At 42.1% G+C, this 21,509-nt stretch overlaps 1 protein-coding gene across 2 annotated transcripts; it reads right to left on the bottom strand.

Annotated features, from left to right (window-relative positions):
* Nucleotides 1-463: 463 nt before the first annotated feature.
* LOC125630477 (protein mono-ADP-ribosyltransferase PARP12) lies at nt 464-21,228 on the bottom strand. Of its 2 annotated transcripts, XM_075122972.1 has the most exons (8): nt 20,427-21,228; nt 17,143-17,203; nt 15,697-15,817; nt 14,604-14,700; nt 11,503-11,581; nt 10,378-10,508; nt 3,054-3,205; nt 464-828 (listed from the first exon to the last, which is right to left on the bottom strand). In XM_075122972.1, the coding sequence occupies exons 2-8, from the start codon at nt 17,200-17,202 to the stop codon at nt 548-550; spliced, it is 921 nt and encodes a 306-aa protein (XP_074979073.1). In that variant the 5' UTR covers nt 17,203; nt 20,427-21,228; the 3' UTR covers nt 464-547. The 2 variants fall into 2 exon arrangements, with proteins under 2 accessions (XP_074979073.1, XP_074979080.1); XM_075122979.1 differs by lacking the exon at nt 17,143-17,203 and having other exon boundaries at nt 20,427-21,226.
* Nucleotides 21,229-21,509: the final 281 nt, after the last annotated feature.

Raw genomic sequence — 21,509 nt, 5'->3', positions numbered from 1 at the left:
TGTTTTTTCTTATGGGTAAGTCCAGGCCTAGCCACTGAAGCAAGGAGAGCAGGAAATAGCTGATGAAGGATTTAATCTGAAAGCAGAGATACTGCACTGTAGCATGCAGCGCTACACGTACGCCAGTAGATGCCAGCTGGAGTTGGGTGCTAATAGGTGCTGGTCTTGTGGGGGCAGGGAGCAGCGATACTTTTCCAAAATGCATGATGTGAAAATGGGGCCTGACTAAACTGAGGCTCCTACACCTCTTCCAGCACTCATATGCATTATGGGAAACAGGCTCCCTTCTTCTCCAGACCCTAGCTCCTGTCCCTTTAGTACAGGAGTAACTCTTTGAGTTCTGTATTTTTAATATATGGAGAATTAATATATCAAAGTGCCAATAATCTATGATGGGACTGGCTACTTCTGTTTCATTGCATTTCAAACTGTTTTGTAACACACACACAGACACACACAGACAGTAGTTCTAATACATATATTTTAAAATAGGAAATATGTAAAATCATTTGACTGTCTCAGTGTAGGAAAGGGGTATTGCTGTCCATTACAAGATCACACACCTGTACCCTTCTGCATATTCTATTATATATGCTGGGTAAATCTGGAGCTTCTCAAAGATGACAAAAATAGAGGGATTCACTGGGCTGTCCACACAGCTGCCATAAAAGCTGTTTGGATTGTTAGGTCTGGGTGGAGGGCGAAGGTAGTTATTGCTTCCTTGAACAAAGTCTCCAACTAGCACGCGAGCTACGATCATGGTCTTGGAACTAGAGCCAGTCTGACAGTATTGATGGGAATAACTAGCATCTCTGGCAAAGTAGCTTCCTAAGAACAAAAAAAAGCCAAGATAAGAATGATTTCTGTAGACTTTATTTTATGCTTGTATCTATTACTGCCGTAACAGTAGAGTAACGTAATACTCTAGCTTATAGTATTTCAGCAAGTGCCCTTAACACTGTATGTACCTCCAGGTAACTCTAGAGGTCTCCTAAATCATATACTCATACATTATGTTTATGATGAATGAGGTCAATATCTAATCATGCTTTTTAAGACACCCTCTATCAGCCAAAGCTCTGCACCATAGTCAGTAAGTTAGTTAACTAACTAGTGCAACTATTTTGGCTTTTTAATGTGTTTTACTTCATGGACTGCATCCTGTGTCTGCTTAAGTCAGCAGTGGAGCTTGTATAGTTAAAGCAGTTCAACTTCTATGTGTAGACTAGTATAGTTAAACCAGCACCAACCCGTAGCGTGGTTGCACTTAGAGGTACAACAGTACCTTATTCCAATATAGCTTATTTCTGTGCTAGAAGAGGAATAAACTGTACCAGTATAAGATACTGGTAAACTGTGTCAATCAGGGATGTGACCTTTTTATCCAAATACCAGTAGAACTCCTAGTATGGACACATGTACATAGGTATAATAATATTTTATATAACTGTGTCCACACTAGGGGTTGTGCTGGTATTTTGGAAATGAAGTTACACCCCTGACTGACAGTTATGTCAGTACTAAATCTGTATGAAGACCACACCTTAGCTGGTCAGAAAGTAGTTCTCTTCCCTCTGGGAAACTTTTACTGTTCAGATCAAAACAAACTAAAAATGCAAAACTTTGGCATGGCCTATACTGAAAAATGTATACTGGCATAACGATGTTGGTCAGGGGTGTGGAAAAAAACACCCCCTATCATCTCGTGACATAGCTATGCTGACAAAATCATCAGTATCGATGCCACTGTGCTGACAGAAGAGTGTTTCTGTTGGCATAGCTAACACCACACAGGGAGGTGGTGCTACAGTACCAGCAGAAAAACTCCTGTCAGCTTAGGGTGTGTCTACACTACGTGCACAGCTTCACTGGCAGAGTCGACATAGGCTCTATTTGCATAGACACAGCCTCAGAGAAAAGAATTCGCTTTCTGCCAGAAGTTCTCATTTTGTCAAAACCCCAGTTTTCCATGGGGGGGGGGGGAAATCAAAAATTTTGACCAGCCCCAGTCAATATCCAAGCTCCTATTAACTACAATAGGAGAAGGAGGTGGCCTTTTGAACAGCATCTAAAGCAGTGTTTCTAAACCTTTTTGATACCAAGGATGGCTTGCTGCCTTCCTTAACTGTATCAGGGAGATCTCAGGGATTGGCGCCGGTCCACAGACCAGTCGTTGAGAAACTCAGCTCTAAAGCACATGGTTGCCTCAACAGTGTTTGGCAAACTTCTATTTCTTTGGATTTAAGAAAAAGAGCTTCTGCAAGAGGGTTCTCAATCAATTTTTCTACAAGCTAGCAGATAGTAGTCGGCTATGAATTCTGCGGTTAATATTCCAACAGTGGAATCTTGAGACATCATGAACCATGAAGACAAAGCTAGAGTTTTTAAAGTGATGTGCAATAAAAACCTAGTAATAAATGTTAAAGTTAAGAAATTATGGATTCAAATCAGGAGCTTCCAACAGATAAGGTTGCTCTGAAAATATTATACAGAACCCAACAAGCCCTTCTACAGTTAACTATTCACTGAACCCCTACCTGAAAGCAAGGATCCTTTCAATATTTCTAAATACCAACACAAAAACTAGTCATAAACAGGCAAAAAGTGTTGCTAGAAAGCAAGCACACATTCTACATGCCCTTTGATATGCCTGACTAACTTCCATTAATATTAAAATACAATCCCATTAAAATCAGTGGGAGTTTTCAAACTGAGCAAAATAACACGACTGAGTTCAGAAGGATAGAACAGATCTTTTACATTTGAAACGATATTACTCTGCACTTTGAGTAGTCATTTACACCTGTAAAAAGTAGATATAAAATGCCAGTTCAATAACCTTTGCACTCACTCTGCATTGGTATAAGTGACCACTAAAGATGCAAGGCAAGAGAGAATCAGGCCCAGTATGTAGGAAGTTGACTTCTGCAGTATTAATTTGAGTCTGTTTCATTACATTCCAGGAACAAACACACAGACACACACACACAGATTTGATATATATAGATATATATAGATATATAATGGTATATGTACACACACTGCCTCTATACCTTTTCCATATAATGTTCCATGGGTACCACAAATTCTCCAGTCAAAGTTCTGCCCGCAGATGGCATGCAAATGGGATGTACTTGTTCCATGGAATAAGAGCCTCTCATCCACATCTTTTCCTCTGTTTGTCTTCCTCATCTGCTCCTTTTGCCTAGTGATAGAAATGTGTCAAGATCAGAGCAAAGCTAAAAACCCCAAAACATTTATGTCAGGGCAAAACGAGGTTTCCAATCTTCCTCTCTGCTTCAGCCATATTCCAGTTAGACCTTAAACCTGGAAAGCGGAACAAAAGAAACACTGAAGGGTAAGTGGGTTTACCCTGGTTTTCCTCTTCCCACATTATCCAATAGATCCATTATGCTACGTGTTATGGCTTTACCTACCAGAAAGCAAGGTCGTCACCAGTCAAAACAATATAAGGCAAGGAGGCTGCCAGTTCCATTTCAGTCTAGAAACTTCTACAGCAAGAACAGAAGTACGATAACACATTGAGTACAAAGAAAGAAATGTCACCACAGAAGAACAAACCTCAAGAGGATGTTGGAGGGTAGTGGGGTGGAGAAGAGACCATGACACAAGAATTGCTGGTAAGATCTCTTGTTGCAAGTCTCCTCATCCTTTGCCCTAGCTTCCTTATACTAAAGATATGTAGCAATAATCTAAGAAGAAAGAGTGTACTTTAAAACCAGCATGTGTGTGCATATGCATGCATTCACACACAAGCATACCATTGCAGTGCAATGAAGATCCCCAATTTCAGGACATTTTGAGTAACGGTTTAAGCCTGCCTGAGGCATTCCAGTCCTCTAAATCGGTCTCCTATTTTGAACTAAGAGTAAGCCAATCAAGTCAAAAGGCCAGCAGGACTTCCTGACAAATGAAACAACCCATGGAACAAAAGGAGTCAGAGCAGCTTCTTAATATCAGATTTCTAGCTTTTTAAGTTTCCTAATGGATGAGGGAAGGAATGCCACCACCAGTACTCTGACTGAACTGGTTATAGTGGCATTTGAAACCAGAATAGCAAATTCAGATCAGAACTCTCTTTCTGAACCCAAGTCTTCATCTCACACACATCAGAGGAACAGTAACAGGGAACCCACTCAGCTGAATACAACTTCTGTTCAGCTATGGCATAAAGCATGTAACCCATAGATCAACCTTTCTCAGCTCTGCTGCTAATGCCAATCCTCCTGGTATCCATTCAGTTCAGCTTCAGGGATACAGGATTCAATTAATAAAGAATTAGAGGAGGATAATATAACTAATGCAAACCAACACAGGTTTATGGAAAATAAATCCTGACAAACTAAATTGATTTTTTGAATGAGATTACAAGTTTGTTGATAAAAGTAAAGCATTGTTGTAATAAATTTTTGTAAGGCATTGGCTTGGTATTGCACAACATTTTGATTAAAAAACTAGAATGATACAAAACTAACATGTCAGATACTACATGGATTAAAAACTGACTAACTGGGAGGTCTCAAAATGTAATTGTAAACAGGGAATTATCAAGTAGGTGCAAAAAGAAAAGGAGTACTTGTGGCACCTTAGAGACTAACCAATTTATTTGAGCATAAGCTTTCGTGAGCTACAGCTCACTTCATCAGATGCATACTGTGGAAAGTGTAGAAGATCTTTTTATACACACAAAGCATGAAAAAAATACCTCCCCCCACCCCACTCTCCTGCTGGTAATAGCTTATCTAAAGTGATCACTCTCCTTACAATAAGAAAAGGAGTACTTGATGTGTATGATAATCAAGTTGGGCCATTTCCAGCACAAATCCAGGTTTTCTCACACACACACACACACACCCCCCACACACACAAACCCACTCTCCTGCTGGTAATAGCTTATCTAAAGTGACCACTCTCCTTACAATGTGTATGATAATCAAGGTGGGCCATTTCCAGCACAAATCCAGGGTTTAACAAGAACGTCTGAGGGGGTGGGTAGGAAAAAACAAGGGGAAATAGGTTACCTTGCATAATGACTTAGCCACTCCCAGTCTCTATTCAAGCCTAAGTTAATTGTATCCAATTTGCAAATGAATTCCAATTCAACAGTTTCTCGCTGGAGTCTGGATTTGAAGTTTTTTTGTTGTAATATCGCAACTTTCATGTCTGTAATCGCGTGACCAGAGAGATTGAAGTGTTCTCCGACTGGTTTATGAATGTTATAATTTTGACATCTGATTTGTGTCCATTTATTCTTTTACGTAGAGACTTTCCAGTTTGACCAATGTACATGGCAGAGGGGCATTGCTGGCACATGATGGCATATATCACATTGGTGGATGTGCAGGTGAACGAGCCTCTGACAGTGTGGCTGATGTTATTAGGCCCTGTGATGGTGTCCCCTGAATAGATATGTGGGCACAGTTGGCAACGGGCTTTGTTGCAAGGATAGGTTCCTGGGTTAGTGGTTCTGTTGTGTGGTATGTGGTTGCTGGTGAGTATTTGCTTCAGGTTGGGGGGCTGTCTGTAGGCAAGGACTGGCCTGTCTCCCAAGATTTGTGAGAGTGTTGGGTCATCCTTCAGGATAGGTTGTAGATCCTTAATAATGCATTGGAGGGGTTTTAGTTGGGGGCTGAAGGTTTTTGACAGCTAGTGGCCTAATAACATCAGCCACACTGTCAGAGGCTCGTTCACCTGCACATCCACCAATGTGATATATGCCATCATGTGCCAGCAATGCCCCTCTGCCATGTACATTGGTCAAACTGGACAGTCTCTATGTAAAAGAATAAATGGACACAAATCAGATGTCAAAATTATAACATTCATAAACCAGTCGGAGAACACTTCAATCTCTCTGGTCACACGATTACAGACATGAAAGTTGCGATATTACAACAAAAAAACTTCAAATCCAGACTCCAGCGAGAAACTGTTGAATTGGAATTCATTTGCAAATTGGATACAATTAACTTAGGCTTGAATAGAGACTGGGAGTGGTTAAGTCATTATGCAAGGTAACCTATTTCCCCTTGTTTTTTCCTACCCACCCCCCAGACGTTCTTGTTAAACCCTGGATTTGTGCTGGAAATGGCCCACCTTGATTATCATACACATTGTAAGGAGAGTGGTCACTTTAGATAAGCTATTACCAGCAGGAGAGTGGGTTTGTGTGTGGGGTGTGTGTGTGTGTGTGTGAGAAAACCTGGATTTGTGCTGGAAATGGCCCAACTTGATTATCATACACATTGTAAGGAGAGTGATCACTTTAGATAAGCTATTACCAGCAGGAGAGTGGGGTGGGGGGAGGTATTTTTTCATGCTTTGTGTGTATAAAAAGATCTTCTACACTTTCCACAGTATGCATCCGATGAAGTGAGCTGTAGCTCACAAAAGCTTATGCTCAAATAAATTGGTTAGTCTCTAAGGTGCCACAAGTACTCCTTTTCTTTTTGCGAATACAGACTAACATGGCTGTTACTCTGAAACCTGTCATTATGCAAGTAGGTGCATTTCTAGTGGGATCTCTCAGGGAAACTGATCACAGCCCTTGCTATTTAACATTTTTATCAGTGAGCTGGAAGAAAACATATCATTTCTGATAAAGTTTGCAAATAAAGATTGGGGTAGTGCTAAACGATGAAGAGGACGAGTCATTGATACAGAGCAATCTGGATAGCTTGGTGAGCTGGGCGCAAGCAAACGATATGCATTTTAATTCAGGTAAATGAATACATCTAGGAACAAAGAATGTAGGACACACTTACAGAATGGGGACTCTATCCTGGGAAGCAGTGACTATGAAAAAGATTTGGGAGTCATGGTGGATAATTAGCTGAACAGGAGTTTGAAGTTCAATGATGTGGCCAAATAAGCTAATGCAATCTTTGGCTGAATAAACCAGGGAATCTCCAGTAGGAGTAGAGAAATTATCTTACCTCTATCTGGCATTGGAGTGACCGCTGCTGGAATACTGTATCCAGTTCTGGTGTCCAGAATTCAAGAAGGGTGTGGATTAATTGGAGGGGGTTCAGAGAAGAGCCACAAGAATGATTAAAAGATTAGAAAACGTGCCCTTATAGTGATAGGTGCAAGGAGCTCAGTCTACTTAGTTTAACAAGAGAAGCTTAATGGGTGACTTGACTTTGCTACAGTCTATGAGTACCTACATGGGGGACAAAAATTGGATAATCGTCTCTTCAAGATAATGGAAAAAGGTATTATAGGATCCAACGCCTAGAAGTCAAAGCCAGACAAATTCAGACTGGAAACGAGGTGTAAATTTACTGGTGAGGGTGATTAGCCTTTGGAACACTTTAGCAAGTGTTGTGGTGGATTTTCCATACCTGGCAATTTCAAGAGTGGATTTTTTTCTTTTTAAAAAGATATGCTCTAGTTCAAATGGGAATTATTTTGGGGAAGTCCTATCACCTGAGTTCTACAGAATGTCAGCCTAGAGGATCACAGTGGTCCCTCCTGGCTAAAAAGTCTCTTGAGGTTGGTGTGGAGCATATTAAAGGAACAGTCGTATCCCACACGCATAGCTTCACACTGGTAGAGATCCTTCCTTTTTGTTAGTTCCATTATGGTAACTCCCCACATTCACTAGTCACTGTACATACACAGACAGGAAGACAGGTCCAGTCCCAAAGACGTTCTAATACCCCACTCTATGGGCAAGTCCACACTACAGCGCTGCACTGGCGTAGCTGCACTGATGCAGCTCTGCTGCTGTAGAGCGTCGGGTGGAGAAGCGCAATGCCGATGGGAGAGCGCACTCCTGTCTGCATGATTCCTCCACCTCGGTGAGAAGCGCGAGCTATGTTGGCAGGAGAGCGTCTCCCGCTGACATAGCGCCAGTGTGGACAGTGCAAAACTGGTGTTGCTCGGTGGAGGGGGGGGGGGGGTCCACACCTAACATACGTTGCTCAGGGATCGACTTAAGCAGTAGCTTAGACCTACCCTATATCTTATTTGAGTGGCAATCAAATGAGTGAGGAAAGTATAACTGCCTCACTTTAGTTATCCTCAAACTTTTCATGTGGCACATCAAGGGTTGCCGGTTTTTCTTCATGTTTGATTTGCGAGCTAGAAACACAATACCCTCTGTTTTTGTAGCTCTTCTCATTCTCCATCCAGCTATTTGAAATCCTAACTTTCCTGCTTGCCTCTAACTTTTTCTGCCTGAGGTGGTCACTTCTGGAACCCTAACAAGTACTGATGAACGGGTACAATGCCATCTTAACTAAGTTCTCAGGTTCAATAAGCCATAGGGAGGAATATAGAGCCTGCTTCTGTATCAGTTTTACTGTTCCTAGAATGAGTGTTTTAGCATAAGAAAGGATTTGCTGTCTTTTCAGACAGCTATTATTTGCTGATCACTTAAAATTAGCCAGCAGAAATCCATGTATGTCTGTTAAAAAACCTGCAACAGTTCTTTCCCCACACCTCTCCTTGCCCCCCTCCACCTTAAACTCTTGCTCATGCCAGGTTGAAGCCTGAACTGGAACACTGCATCTGCACCCCATAAACATCCTCAGCCCCCCAATTCCCTGCCCCCCCCAAAAGTTTGGTGGGCGGTGTTTGGTTTCTGATCTAGATTCAGATCTGAATTCAGCAGCTTAATTATTTGTCTATGATTAGTTGAGCCCCGAACACCCTAAATTTCGGGAATGTTTAAGATTTGGTTCTGAATCCAGATTGGGACTTCATAGCTCAGGCACATGCCCAATAATTATACTAATGAGAAAGAAGCTTTGTTAAAGCCAATTATGTGTTTTTGGAGGTTAGTTGGACTGCACCAAAATACAACATTTTACAGAAGTTCCGTCTCTTTCCAAGACTTGAAAGTTAGAACATCTGGCAGTGAATAGTTAAGGGAACCAGTCAGTTCTCAAAAACAATGAGGAGTCCGGTGGCACGTTAAAGACTAACAGATTTATTTGGGCATAAGCTTTTGTGGATAAAAAAACCCACTTCTTCCTGGGTAAAAAAACCTACTTCTTCAGATGCATCTGAAGAAATGGGGTTTTTTTACCCACAAAAGCTTATGCAAGCTACAGCCACTCCATCACACAAACACACTCACCTCTTACAGGGATAGGGACAATAGACTAAAGGGCAAAGTGTGGCCTTGCTCCCATCTAGGAACACTGCTGCACACATGCTTTTGCAGTTGTGCTTTCTACATTATCAAGCACCCTTCCCCAAAAGCTGCAGGTTACCTGCTTCTGTTCTCAGATCTTCATTTTTTCCTAATATAACTGTCACATCTGCTTTAATGTTCGTGTGCAGGTTAATAAATAAATCAAGAGCCTCTGAAGCACTAATGCAAACTTCTACTGTTTCAAATCTTCCTTGAAAGCTCTGCAATTTCAGATTTGTGTTTTCCATAAAGATTTTCACATCATTCAACTCTGCTACCATTAGGATTTGTTGCTGGTAGATTTTGCCAGATCAATCTTGTCTTCCTGGTCCAATTGCTGTGCTGCCTTCTCCTCTTCATTGCTGCTGTTCTTTGATTCAGCCAGGGTACTCCAATGAAACATCTCTTTGAGCAAAAGTGTTTGGATTTAGCGCAAGTACTTCCCCCGTCTTAGGGTTCTGATGTTTAAGGGCCAAATTCTGCCCACAAATATACCCATGCAACCCCATCAGTGTAATTGGGAGATCCACATATGTAACTAAGTGCAGAGTGATTTTGTTGTTGTTTTTTATGGTATTTAGGGGGAATAGTTTCTTCTTGATTAGAGGTAGTGAGAATCATCAGCACATAGTGAGAAAGAGAACAAACTCTAGAATTATCAGGATTGCTCTGCTGCACCCAGTTAGAGTCACAGACTTCAAGATCAGAAGAGACCACCGTGATCTAGTCTGACTTCCTGCACATGGCAGGCCACAAAATCTCACCCACTCCTGAAACAGACCCCTAACCTCTGGCTGAGTTACTGAAGTCCTCAAATCCTGGTTTAAAGACTTCACGTTACAGAGAATTCACCATTTATACTAGTTTAAACCTGCAAGTGATCCATGCCCCATGCTGCAGAGAAAGGTGAAAACCACCCAGGGTCTCTGCCAATCTGACCTGGGGGAAACTTCCTTCACGACCCCAAATATGGTGATCAGTTAGACCTGTGGGCAAGACCCACCAGATAGATACCTGGGAAAGAATTCTCTATAGTAACTCAGAGCCCTCCCCATCTAGTGTTCTGTCTCTAGCAGTTGGGGATTTTTGCTACTGGCAGTCACCGATGGGCCACATGCCATCGTTGGCAGTCCCATTATACCATCCTCTTCATAAACTTATTGAGCTCAGTCTAGAACACTGAAGTTTTTTAATGAAATAAAATGGATACAAACCACTGGAAAACTTGCCAAAGAGATGGGTTCTGAATCCTCTGCAATCTGCCGATTCTATAATTTTTCATTGTCTTCTCAAATAGGTCCTTGACTTCCTTGTATTCACTGGTAGTGTCACTCAGCTCCACCAACTAAAAACAATAAGCACAACAGAAATCAAGACATTAAAGTGTTTTCAATTAGCACTCCCCAGTCCTTTCACAAAAGGAAGCACCGAACCACACTGCATTAGAGATGGAACTACCCTGCAACTACACTCACAATTCAAGCTGAGTGAATAGTTGATTTTTTTCTGTTTGCCCCCCCCCCCCCCCGAACTGGAAAAGAAGAAAAGTTTGATTTGAACCAAAGATTTTTTTAATTTCATCAAATTGAGACCAAATTTTTTTCTCGAGTTTTGAATCAAAATGTTTGAGTCAACTCAAAATGAATTTTCTTCAAGTTTTTCATTTAGTTCTAGTCATTTTTGAGTATGTCTCACCCACGTGTGCAAGTGTGTGTTTTAAATTGGTCAAATTTCCAAAAAGAAAGCAAGTAGTACTATAGTCCAAACTTTCCCGAAGCCCACTCTTACCTATTAGAGGTCTTTTCACACTTAAAAAGTAATACTGACTTTACTGTAGCAAATTATTTAAAAATAGCTTTGCAACCATAGTGGCAGACATTTTAATGAGGAAAGCAATGTAAGTGTCTCCATAATATTTTTTTACGTGACTTGATAATCTTCAGAATTCCCCCTCACTATGAAATTCTGTAGAGCGTTCATTTTTAAAGAAAAATACTGCTGGGGATTAAAAAAAATCTGCACTGAGCTATGGAGCGTCACGCTCTAAGTGATTAGTTGGAGTCCAGATCAAGTCAGTAGTGACCTAAAAGTCATTATGATCTGATGGCTGTTCAGTCATGCATTCCCGTGGAATGAGCTGGTGGTCTTAATTAGTTTCCCACTGGACATGTCTATGTTAAACATGCCAACTGTATATTTCCAGCTTGCACATGTCACTGGAAACACCACATGAACCTCATCTCTTGAGTTTGAGGGTTGCATTTCAAGTAGTCTACCTTCCACAAGAACCAGTATAGGAAAGATCTCTTCCTGAGTAGAGCGAACAAGTCAAAGAGTACCTTGTACCCTATGTCAGGCAGTGCCGATTGGTCCCAGTGTGGAGGAAACAGATGAAGTGGATTAGTAGTTTCCAACTGGCTGTTTTCAAACAAAAGAAAAAAATAGCAGTGAGCCTACGGTAATTCCCCACTGATTATCCTGCCCTGGAGCTTCAGTCAGCTCTAAACGCTGTCTTGGAGACACAAGCCACATTAACTGTTTTATCTTGAAAAGAAAAGGAGTACTTGTGGCACCTTAGAGACTAACCAATTTATTTGAGCATAGCTCACGAAAGCTTATGCTCAAATAAATTGGTTAGTCTCTAAGGTGCCACAAGTCCTCCTTTTCTTTTTGTGAATACAGACTAACACGGCTGTTACTCTGAAACCTGTTTTATCTTGGTAACGCTAGTTGCCAATTCATGCATATTACAGTGACAGACTATAATAGGAGCAAGAGGTAACTTGTTGCCAGAGAGAATAAAGGGTACCGTAAGAGTCAGGCAGCACAATTAAGAGGAGGTAGAATGGGTAGGAAAGCTGTTGAAACAAAGCCCTGGTCTACACTAGGACTTTAGGTCGAATTTAGCAGCATTAAATCGATGTAAACCTGCACCCGTCCACACGATGAAGCCCTTTATTTCGACTTAAAGGGCTCTTAAAATCGATTTCCTTACTCCACCCCTGACAAGTGGATTAGCGCTTAAATCGGCCTTGCCGGCTCGAATTTGGGGTACTGGGGACACAATTCGACGGTATTGGCCTCTGGGAGCTATCCCAGAGTGCTCCACTGTGACTATAGGTACTATAGGCATTTCAACATCCCCAACAGTTATTTTCTGGCCTGGGAATAAAGTCCCTTCCTGCAGTTTTTGAAACAGACCAGAGTTCCTGAAGATGCGAGCGTCATGTACATTTCCCGGCCATCCCACGTTGATGTTGGTGAAACATCCCTTGTGATCCACCAGAGCTTGTAGCACTATTGAAAAGTACCCCTTGCGGTTTATGTACTCGCCGGCTTGGTGCTCTGGTGCCAAAATAGGGATATGGGTTCCGTCTATGGCCCCACCACAGTTAGGGAATCCCATTGCAGCAAAGCCATCCACTATGACCTGCACATTTCCCAGGGTCACTACCCTTGATATCAGCAGATCTTTGACTGCGTGGGCTACTTGCATCACAGCAGCCCCCACAGTAGATTTGCCCACTCCAAATTGATTCCCAACTGACCGATAGCTGTCTGGCGTTGCAAGCTTCCACAGGGCTATCGCCACTCGCTTTTCAACTGTGAGGACTGCTCTCATCTTGGTATTCATGCGCCACAGGGCAGGGGAAAGCAAGTCACAAAGTTCCATGAAAGTGCCCTTACACATGCAAAAATTTCGCAGCCACTAGGAATCGTCCCAGACCTGCAACACTATGCAGTCCCACCAGTCTGTGCTTGTTTCCCGAGCCCAGAATCGGCGTTCCACAGCATAAACCTGCCCCATTAGCACCATGATGCATGCATTGGCAGGGCCCATGCTTTCAGAGAAATCTGTGTCCATGTCCTGATCACTCACGTGACCGCGCTGACGTCGCCTCCTCACCCGGTATCACTTTGCCAGGTTCCAGTGCTGCATATACTGCTGGATAATGCGTGTGGTGTTTAATGTGCTCCTAATTGCCAAAGTGAGCTGAGCGGCCTCCATGCTTGCCTTGGTATGGCGTCCGCACAGAAAAAAGGCGCGAAACGATTGTCTGCCCTTGCTTTCACGGAGGGAGGGAGGGAAGGGGGGCCTAACGATATGTACCCAGAACCACCCGCGACAATGTTTTAGCCCCATCAGGCATTGGGATCTCAACCCAGAATTCCAATGGGCAGCGGAGACTGCGGGAGCTGTGGGATAGCTATCCACAGTGCAATGCTCCGGAAGTCGACTCTAGCCTCGGTACTGTGGAAGCACTCCGCCGAGTTAATGCACTTAATACACTTAGAGCATTTTCTGTGGGGACACACACACTCGAATATATAAAACTGATTTCTAAAAAACCGACTTCTATAAATTCGACCTTATTCCGTAGTGTAGACATACCCTTAATCTTAACGTCACTTCACATAATGCTTCCAGAGCAAGTTCCAATAGCTGTTTGAACCCCTGGGAAATTAGGATGTTACCCCTTTCTCTTCGCCTGGGCTATGCACACACAAAGTAGCATGCCAGATCAGATTAGTGGTCTGTCTAGCCCACTATGCTGTACCTTCAGAAGGAGGTACAAGAAACTGAAGTGGACAGTTATAGTATAACGAGTCCATAAGGAAATTATTCTAACCTCCATCAGATAGTTGTGAAACTCTCCTGCTTCTCAGTGTTAAATAGTCCTTCCTAAATACAATTATTTGATGTTAGTTAATATGACTGTGGTTATTCTTATCCATATAAATTCTTTCTTTAAATCCTGCTGAATTCTTGGCTGCAATGATATCCTGTGGCAATGAGTTCCAGAAGCTAGTTGTTTTGTGTAAAGAGAAAAGAGGCACTTCTCTTGTTCTCCCAGCTGGAGTCCAAAATTTTGTTGAACCAATAATGCTTTCAATTCCCTATCCCTAACTTTATTGACCCACATGCTGGAACTTCCTCAGATTAACTGAAGTTCCTTAAATCCGTGTGTATATGGTTCACTTTAAGGGAACCTGGCTGCACATCACAGCATACCTGGGCCTCCAGGGACAGCATTCTCCAGCTCCATCCTAGTTCTCCAGAGTGGCATTCCCCAGCTCCTATCTTTTGTATGAAGAAAATAATTTCATTCCTTTGGTCACATACATTAAAGAACAAATCGATGCTTGCTCCAGCAACAGAGAGATAGTGTTACCAATAGTAGCAGAGAGTACACAACTCCTCCAGCTACCTGCAAGCCATCAGTCACCACAGAGTGCCATCAAAGCCTACATCCTGGAGGTGCTGTGGAACCTACACTCACCATCACATCCACAACACAGCCTAGCATTAACCCAACCAGCAAAACATATCTCAAGTGAACTATCGTATGCCAGAGGCTTCCCTATGAACTGACGCTCCATGTAGGGCACGGTTTGGCAATAAAATGAAAAAGTAAGTAGCGAGCACACTCGCCAGTACCTTCTCTCACTCTTGTCTCTGCCTCCGAAGAACACAACCTTTGGCCACCTACAGACTTTTCTCCGAGTTTGGTAGTACAAGTTTATCTGGACCATATCTTGAAAGAAAAAAAAATGTTTATGTGGCAGGAGTTAAAGAACCTTCACCATCTGGGAACTCTGTTTATTTAAACAAAGATCTAGTATAGCTATGTATTGCTCCGCCCCTGGCCTTCAGTGCTTCACAGGTTGGGGTCACTCTTTCACCTGTTCTACTCCTACTTGAAGCCCTTTTTTGTTATTCTGACCCATTTCCAGTTCTTCTATTTCACTGTAATTAGGACTTTACGGGGGAAATCTGACTAGATGTAGTGCTAGATCACCATCATCAGTTTTCCTGCAGTTCCTCTTACCATCTAGGTTTCTGCTTATGGAATTATACGGAGTAAAAGAGGAAGACGCATTAGGTCATCTAGCTAGTGCATTCTTCCTGACAGTACGGGATTGTTCCTTAGGGTTTAAACAAAAGCTTCCCGCTTGTTTGCTGGGTTTTTTTTATCCTGTACTGATCTGACAGATAAGCATTATAACACCACTATCACCTTTGTAGTGAAACACAGACTATGGCACTTGAGGTGTTCTATGTGCACGTGCGTTTTTGGGAGCCACACACCCTTTTTTGTTCATGTGTCAGATACCAGATACTTTTGAGACATTGGAAAGCCAGTTGAACTTTTAATTTATTTCACAATATTTTATCTATGTCACAAACACAACGATCTCTCTGGATTTGCTGTTCATGTTCTTTCCATTTTCACCTTAGTGCCAACAACTGACTCTTACCCTGGGTGCATCCTTTATGCCTTCCCTCACCATAATTAGTCTGCGATAATATCCACTCGTTTTCGCATCTTCACCACTTTTTAATGTTCAGTTCTCCTCTTTTACTTTCCCCTTTGTGCTTGCATGAGAGTGGCTGTCCCAGAGTTCATAGAAAGTTCACTCACTAGTCTACTTGTCAGCAGACAGCATCTGGAGAGACTTTGTATGAAGGAAGCTCTGTTTAAGTCAATCATGTTGTAAAGTGTTAAACTTTAAACAAGCAGGTACCTTACCTTGAAAGTTTATCTCATACTGCTGAGAACCAGCTTGAAACAATACAGTGCCTTTTCGGTCCGCTAGAAATGCAGCCTCCAGATCCGCAGAAGTTACTGTGGCAGCACAATAATTTGAATGCTATAGAATGAGAGCATGGGAAAATTACACCCATCACAAATGGATCTTTGGCTCCAATGGCATTGTATGTATGCAACAGAGCAGAGGTTAGCCTATAATCTATTCATTTTCATTAAGTCGATGATTGTTTTAAATTAGGTCAGTTTGGCATGTTTCCTCCTACCATTGAGCAGAGCTAAATACGCTCCTTCCAATTACTATTAGTCTGGTTTAAGGTTGAGTTAGTGCACAAGAGATCAAAAGGATTTACTCAAGAGGAGCCAAATAGGCATCAGCTGAAGATCTGTTGCAGATTTTGCTTGAAACAGTGCTTACAAATGCCAACACTATTCCTGAGAAACAGCATAAAACTCTCCCTTTCTTTGGTCCCGTGCAGAGTTCCAAGAGGACCAGCTATAAGCCCACTGTGACAGATTAGTGGATATAGCTCAGCTATAGATCCATCATGTTCAGAAGAGATTGAAAGTATTCTATAGAAAAAAGGGAAGTCGGGCTACAGACCTTAGGATTTCCATAGAGCTACAGTGCAAAGCAAAGGTGAAAGGATATGAGAAGGCAGAATCTTTTCTGAATGCAGAAACTGGATATGGGGCTGTGTAACAGAAAATTCTAGAGCAGATCAAAATATAAGCTTCTCCCCTCTGGAAAATTTTCACCAAAATGGTTGGTTTGTTTTCCTTAATTTTCTGCAGAAGATTTCAACTTTTCAGCAAAATATCAATACCCAAAATATTTTGGATTCAAAGGGGTGTTGCTGGGCCTCTTGGGAGTTGTAGCTTGGGTGCCTTATACTCCCATTTTCTTCTATGGATTAGGCTGTCTGGCCAGACTACATCACCGCTGATGCCCCGTTCTCTCCTCTTTTGGTGGGGAGGAAGGAGCATATCATAGGAGATGTAGTGCATCCAGAAAGCCCAGCCCACAATGAGAATGGGAACACTCAAACGATAACTCCCAAGGTGCCATTTTGAATCGAAGTGCCGTATTTTGGTTTTCTTGCTTTCGGTTTTCCGTGAAATATCAACATTTTCCTTGGAAAGCCAATATCTTTCATGGCGCAATTTCTTTAGCTGAAAAGAAAAAACAGTTTTTGACCAAAATTACATGACCAGCCCTAGAAAAATACACCAATTTTTAGAGCTATTCCTCAAGCTTCCATGGAGTATTAATGAAATGTTGAGGAACAACAAACACAGAGGCACACCTGAGAATACAGTAATACACCTGTGCACATTGAGAGCACTGAGAGAATATCTGTGTGATATCTAGAATGACTCAGAGCTGACTGGCGCAGAGTGTTGGACGTCAGTCGAACACAAGCTCACCTGTTTCCCATATTCAATCCACTGCCCAGATCCATCCAACCAGTACCAGCTGTATTCCATTCTGAAAATAGATTGCAGATGCATGACAGATGGTGCAGAGAGATGTCAAAGTGGAGTAAAAGAGCAGATTGGTTTCAGGTAACTTCCTGAACTCTAATATTGAGAGAGAAATCGGAGGGTATCTTACCATCTTTAAGCATTAGAACACTGGCCATTTCTGAGGGAATGTGGCTAGTTTCCAATTTTTGGGGGGAGGCCAGTGCAGATGCAGCATGATGTGCAAAGACAGAGGAAGGGTGTGTGGCCAGCAGGAGGCAGGCCAGCTCAGAACTCCTGCCTGCAGCAAATGCTGAGTGACCGCTCTTCTCTCATGCCAGGATAGAAATTTTGACTGTAAGGCTCCGTGGCCTTCTCCTCTCCTCCTCTCAGTGAATCAATAGCAGACAAGCAACATAGAAGGGTGTCAGCAGCTGCTGGAGGAGCATCAGGGAAAGTGAGTTTTCTGGCATGAAGCCTCAAGTGGTAGACTGCTCTTCAGCACAGAGCCGGGTAAGAGCAAGGCTCATTGTATGCTTGGCAGCTCTTTCAACAGCAGTAGCAGAATCTGTGCAGTGCTTAAAAAGGCTCTGTTTGGACTGTGATGGAGAAGCTTTTCTAGGTGTGCACTGCTTGAGTATCCTGGCCTACAGTATATCCAGGCAATATAATGATTATAATAATCCTCAGGAGTCCTCCAAAGTAAAAATTGGCTTAAGTCAAAGTACATCCCAGTGGCTTGAGGATACAGGTCCAGTGTTTCATGTTCTCTCTCTCTCTCTCTCTCTCTCTCCCTCTCTCACACACACGGCCCACTAAGCCAGTTAAGAGTACAGGATTCCACAGAACAAAGGAAGTGTTGTCTATGCATTTACAGGTCCAAAATGTATTTTGGGAGAAAGCCAGTTTGGCGGGGCCAGGGATGGTGCAGGGAGGCAGGATTAGGCTTAATCCATTCCATGAAGACCAGCTCTGCAGTTTGGATTTGAATCAGACTTCCATAAACTTCAGACCTGTTTGGCTCCAGGGTTTTGGTTTGGGCCCATATCTTGGGGCTAGTAGCAGGAGGCCAATGATGAGCAACATGGCTATCCATTGGCCAATATTAATAATCCTACTATTTGGAGAATTTGTGGTGGGTTTTTTTTGTTTTTTTAAACTTGACCATCTCAGTTTTGGACTTCGAACAAGCTAATATCCTCTCTGTACTTTAGTGCTTTGCTATCCCTTGTACAACTTTTCTTTATAACTAGTTGCACACACATTCAAGAAGTGCCCATCTGCTTACAATGCAAGTTTATAAGAGGCTCTGGCTGAGATTTTTTAAAGCGGCTTAATAAGTCTCTTAGCAGGATTTGAAAATTCCACCAAACCTGCTTCTAGATCTGAAAAGACCAACTTTCAAGACTTGAGTACCTGATTAACAAGAAGAAACCCAATCATTCAATTTAAAAAACATATGTAAAAAAAGCCCCCCCATCTAAGTTTCTCCAAGTACAAAGATTAGAGCACAAAGGTCCAGTATGAATAATTCCAGGAACTAAATGGCCTGTGGAATGATCCGAGTTCTCGTCTTTTGATTGCCTTGACAAAATCCTTTATTCAGATTCTTTCCCCTGTACTGTTATTCCTCCTTAATCTATAATAATATGTGCAAGGCCCATTCCTATAAAGATGAACCTTGTTTGTCCTCATTCACATCCCATTGCAGGGGATTTGTTAGGCTTATGTTGGCACTGGTTTCTTTTTCAAAGCCTTCCAGGGTGGCACTTGTGCAAGCCTTTCATTTTCACTTTCCAAAGTTGTGCCTGTCATTAAAGTTTCTCAGATCTTTAATTTACTATAAGATCATGCCAAAATTGAGTTTTAAAATGTTTTTTTTAATCTCATAAAAAACCCTCTAATTTTGGGGACAGTTCAATGGATAGACATCCCTCTCCTTGTAGTAGAGCCTACAAGCAACCAAACAGAGGGGTCTTCTTAAATCAGAAAGCCAATTTCTCCCTTCATTATAGTAGTTTTTTATGCTATCATATATTGTGCACATAAAAAGCAATCTTACAGTAGATTTCAGATAGAGGAGTGAGAAGCAAGCAATTAAGGAAAATACAGTTTCTTAGCAGACAGATCACTATGTTACTGACTGCAAGCAGGCATTCTTCCCAAACTACATTTAAAACAAAATCCACATGCTGTCTAAACACAAACACTCACTCCCCCCCTCCCTGGATTGGCTTTACTAACGAAGCCTAGAAGAAGCTATTTTCTCCAGACTTGGGTGCTCATAGGGTTCTTACCTAAGCACTATCCAGCCACAATCCTCTATAAGCAGGGAGCCCCTCCCACCACCTTTATACACAGGTAGGGTAGTTAGTCACCTGCCTCTGAGTCAGAAGAACCCACTTAACCCCTTCTCAGCAGAATAAGACCTGCAGCCTGGGAAAGATGGTTCAGAAAAACACTGCCATTCTGTTACACACAATCTAACTACACCTCTGCGTGCTGCTGCCTTTTCTCAAGTATTTCCCTTCCTGAGGTGGTAGGCTATCCTTTATATTTAAAGTAGGACTCCTTAGAAAACTGAAGCCTATCACATTTCCTTGCAGTCTCATATAAATTTGTTAGTCTCTAAGGTGCCACAAGTACTTCTCGTTCTTGTCACACACAGTAATGCTCTGGGGTTAGAAGGAAGTGCAGATGGGACGGATGGCTTTGGCAGGTATTCTGATTCCAGTCTCCATGCATAAGTCAGTATTTTTACCTTTATTATTGGTTTCCTGTGTCCCCTACAATGTGCTTGAATTATAAAAAGAGGCTTGGACCCTGCCTAAAGAGCTCATTTTAGGGACAGGAAAGGCCAGGTCCAGACAGAGAACTCTAATACAGTTTATGTTCTGTATCCATTGTATCATTGGTGACACCACAACAACACTCTAATCAACTAGTATTAATGGTATCAATAATGTCACAAAGGTTATACCCCAACCATAATATTAAAATATAGTGTGGTACCACTTATATATTTTCTTTAAAAGGGCATAAAATTGACTTTTGTTGCAACAAAATAAAAACAATAAAAAGTAGTCATGTGACACACACACACCACAAGACAATATACATGACATACAGGACTAACTTGCAATTAAAAACAAATGGTGCCAGAATTCTATTTATAACTATACAAAATAAGACAAACAAAAATACAAAATAAACAAAAGGGTTAAACATTTAAATAAACAAGTTATTACCTTGTGTGACAGAGCTCTGTCCTTGTCTCCGTGGGTCCCACGTTTCCTGGCGGATTTCGCTAGCCTCAGAGGCTCACTGTGACCCTCCACGTAACCCTTCTCTCTCTAGAGACAAAGGTCACAGTCTACAGAGCCATTTTCATCATAAGCCAGCAAGGGAGGTGAGGAGAAGCTATCCTCCTTTGCACAGTCTCTGTTGTCTCCCAGTCTCAGTGATTAATCCGGAGGGAGGAGGGGGCGACAAAGGGGGGAGCCCTGGCCCACCCTCTATTCCGGGCTCCAGCCCAGGCACCCTAATAGTATCAGCTATGGTAGCTGACCTTTTAGAAACATGACACACACAATTCCCTGAGCTACTTCCCCACAGCAGCCCCCTCTTCCTCAAGCTCCACTTCACCCTTACCTCAGGGCCTCCTTCCTTGTGCCTGATACGGTGTGTACTGCTCAGTCTCTCCAACAACGCAACTTCCTCCCACAGCTTCTGACATCCGCACCCACCTAACTGGGAGGCTTTTAATTAGTTTCAGCCAGCCCCTGATTGGCTTCAGGTGTGCCAATCAACCTAGCATTCTCCCTGCCTTCTGGAAAGTTCTTAATTGGCCCCAGGTGTCTTAATTGATCTGGAGCAGCTGCCATTTCACTTATCCTGGTACCAGGGAGCTATATTAGCTCCAGGCTAAACAAATATCTCCCACTACTTTTCTATAGCCATCCGGCCTTGCCCCATCACACTTGTTATTTAAAACTTTTAATAAAAATTGATAAAATTAATATTATTTGCAAAATTTGTTGTATTAATTTAGTAACTTAAGGCATTTTCCATTATTTTATATTAACTTTATTTTAAAACTCTGCTATATGGAAATAAGGATAGCCCATGTTTCAAATATTAGTTAGTACTTAGGATTAGAAGCAGAGTCTGAATTCCCATTGCATGGAAACCATATCGTCAAGGAAGTCAGGAGTAATTCCAGCTGTTGCATTCCTGAAGGGTTAAAATAATTAATTTACTGGATTTACTTAATGTAAAGTTTTTACCTTATTTTCTCTGTGTTTGTTTGTTGTTTTGTTCTGTTTTCAATT

The sequence above is a fragment of the Caretta caretta genome, chromosome 1 (assembly GCF_965140235.1).
Source record: "Caretta caretta isolate rCarCar2 chromosome 1, rCarCar1.hap1, whole genome shotgun sequence".
NCBI lineage: Eukaryota > Metazoa > Chordata > Testudines > Cheloniidae > Caretta > Caretta caretta.
Note: the sequence above shows the minus strand (reverse complement) of the source record. Positions and strands in the feature narration are given on the sequence as shown.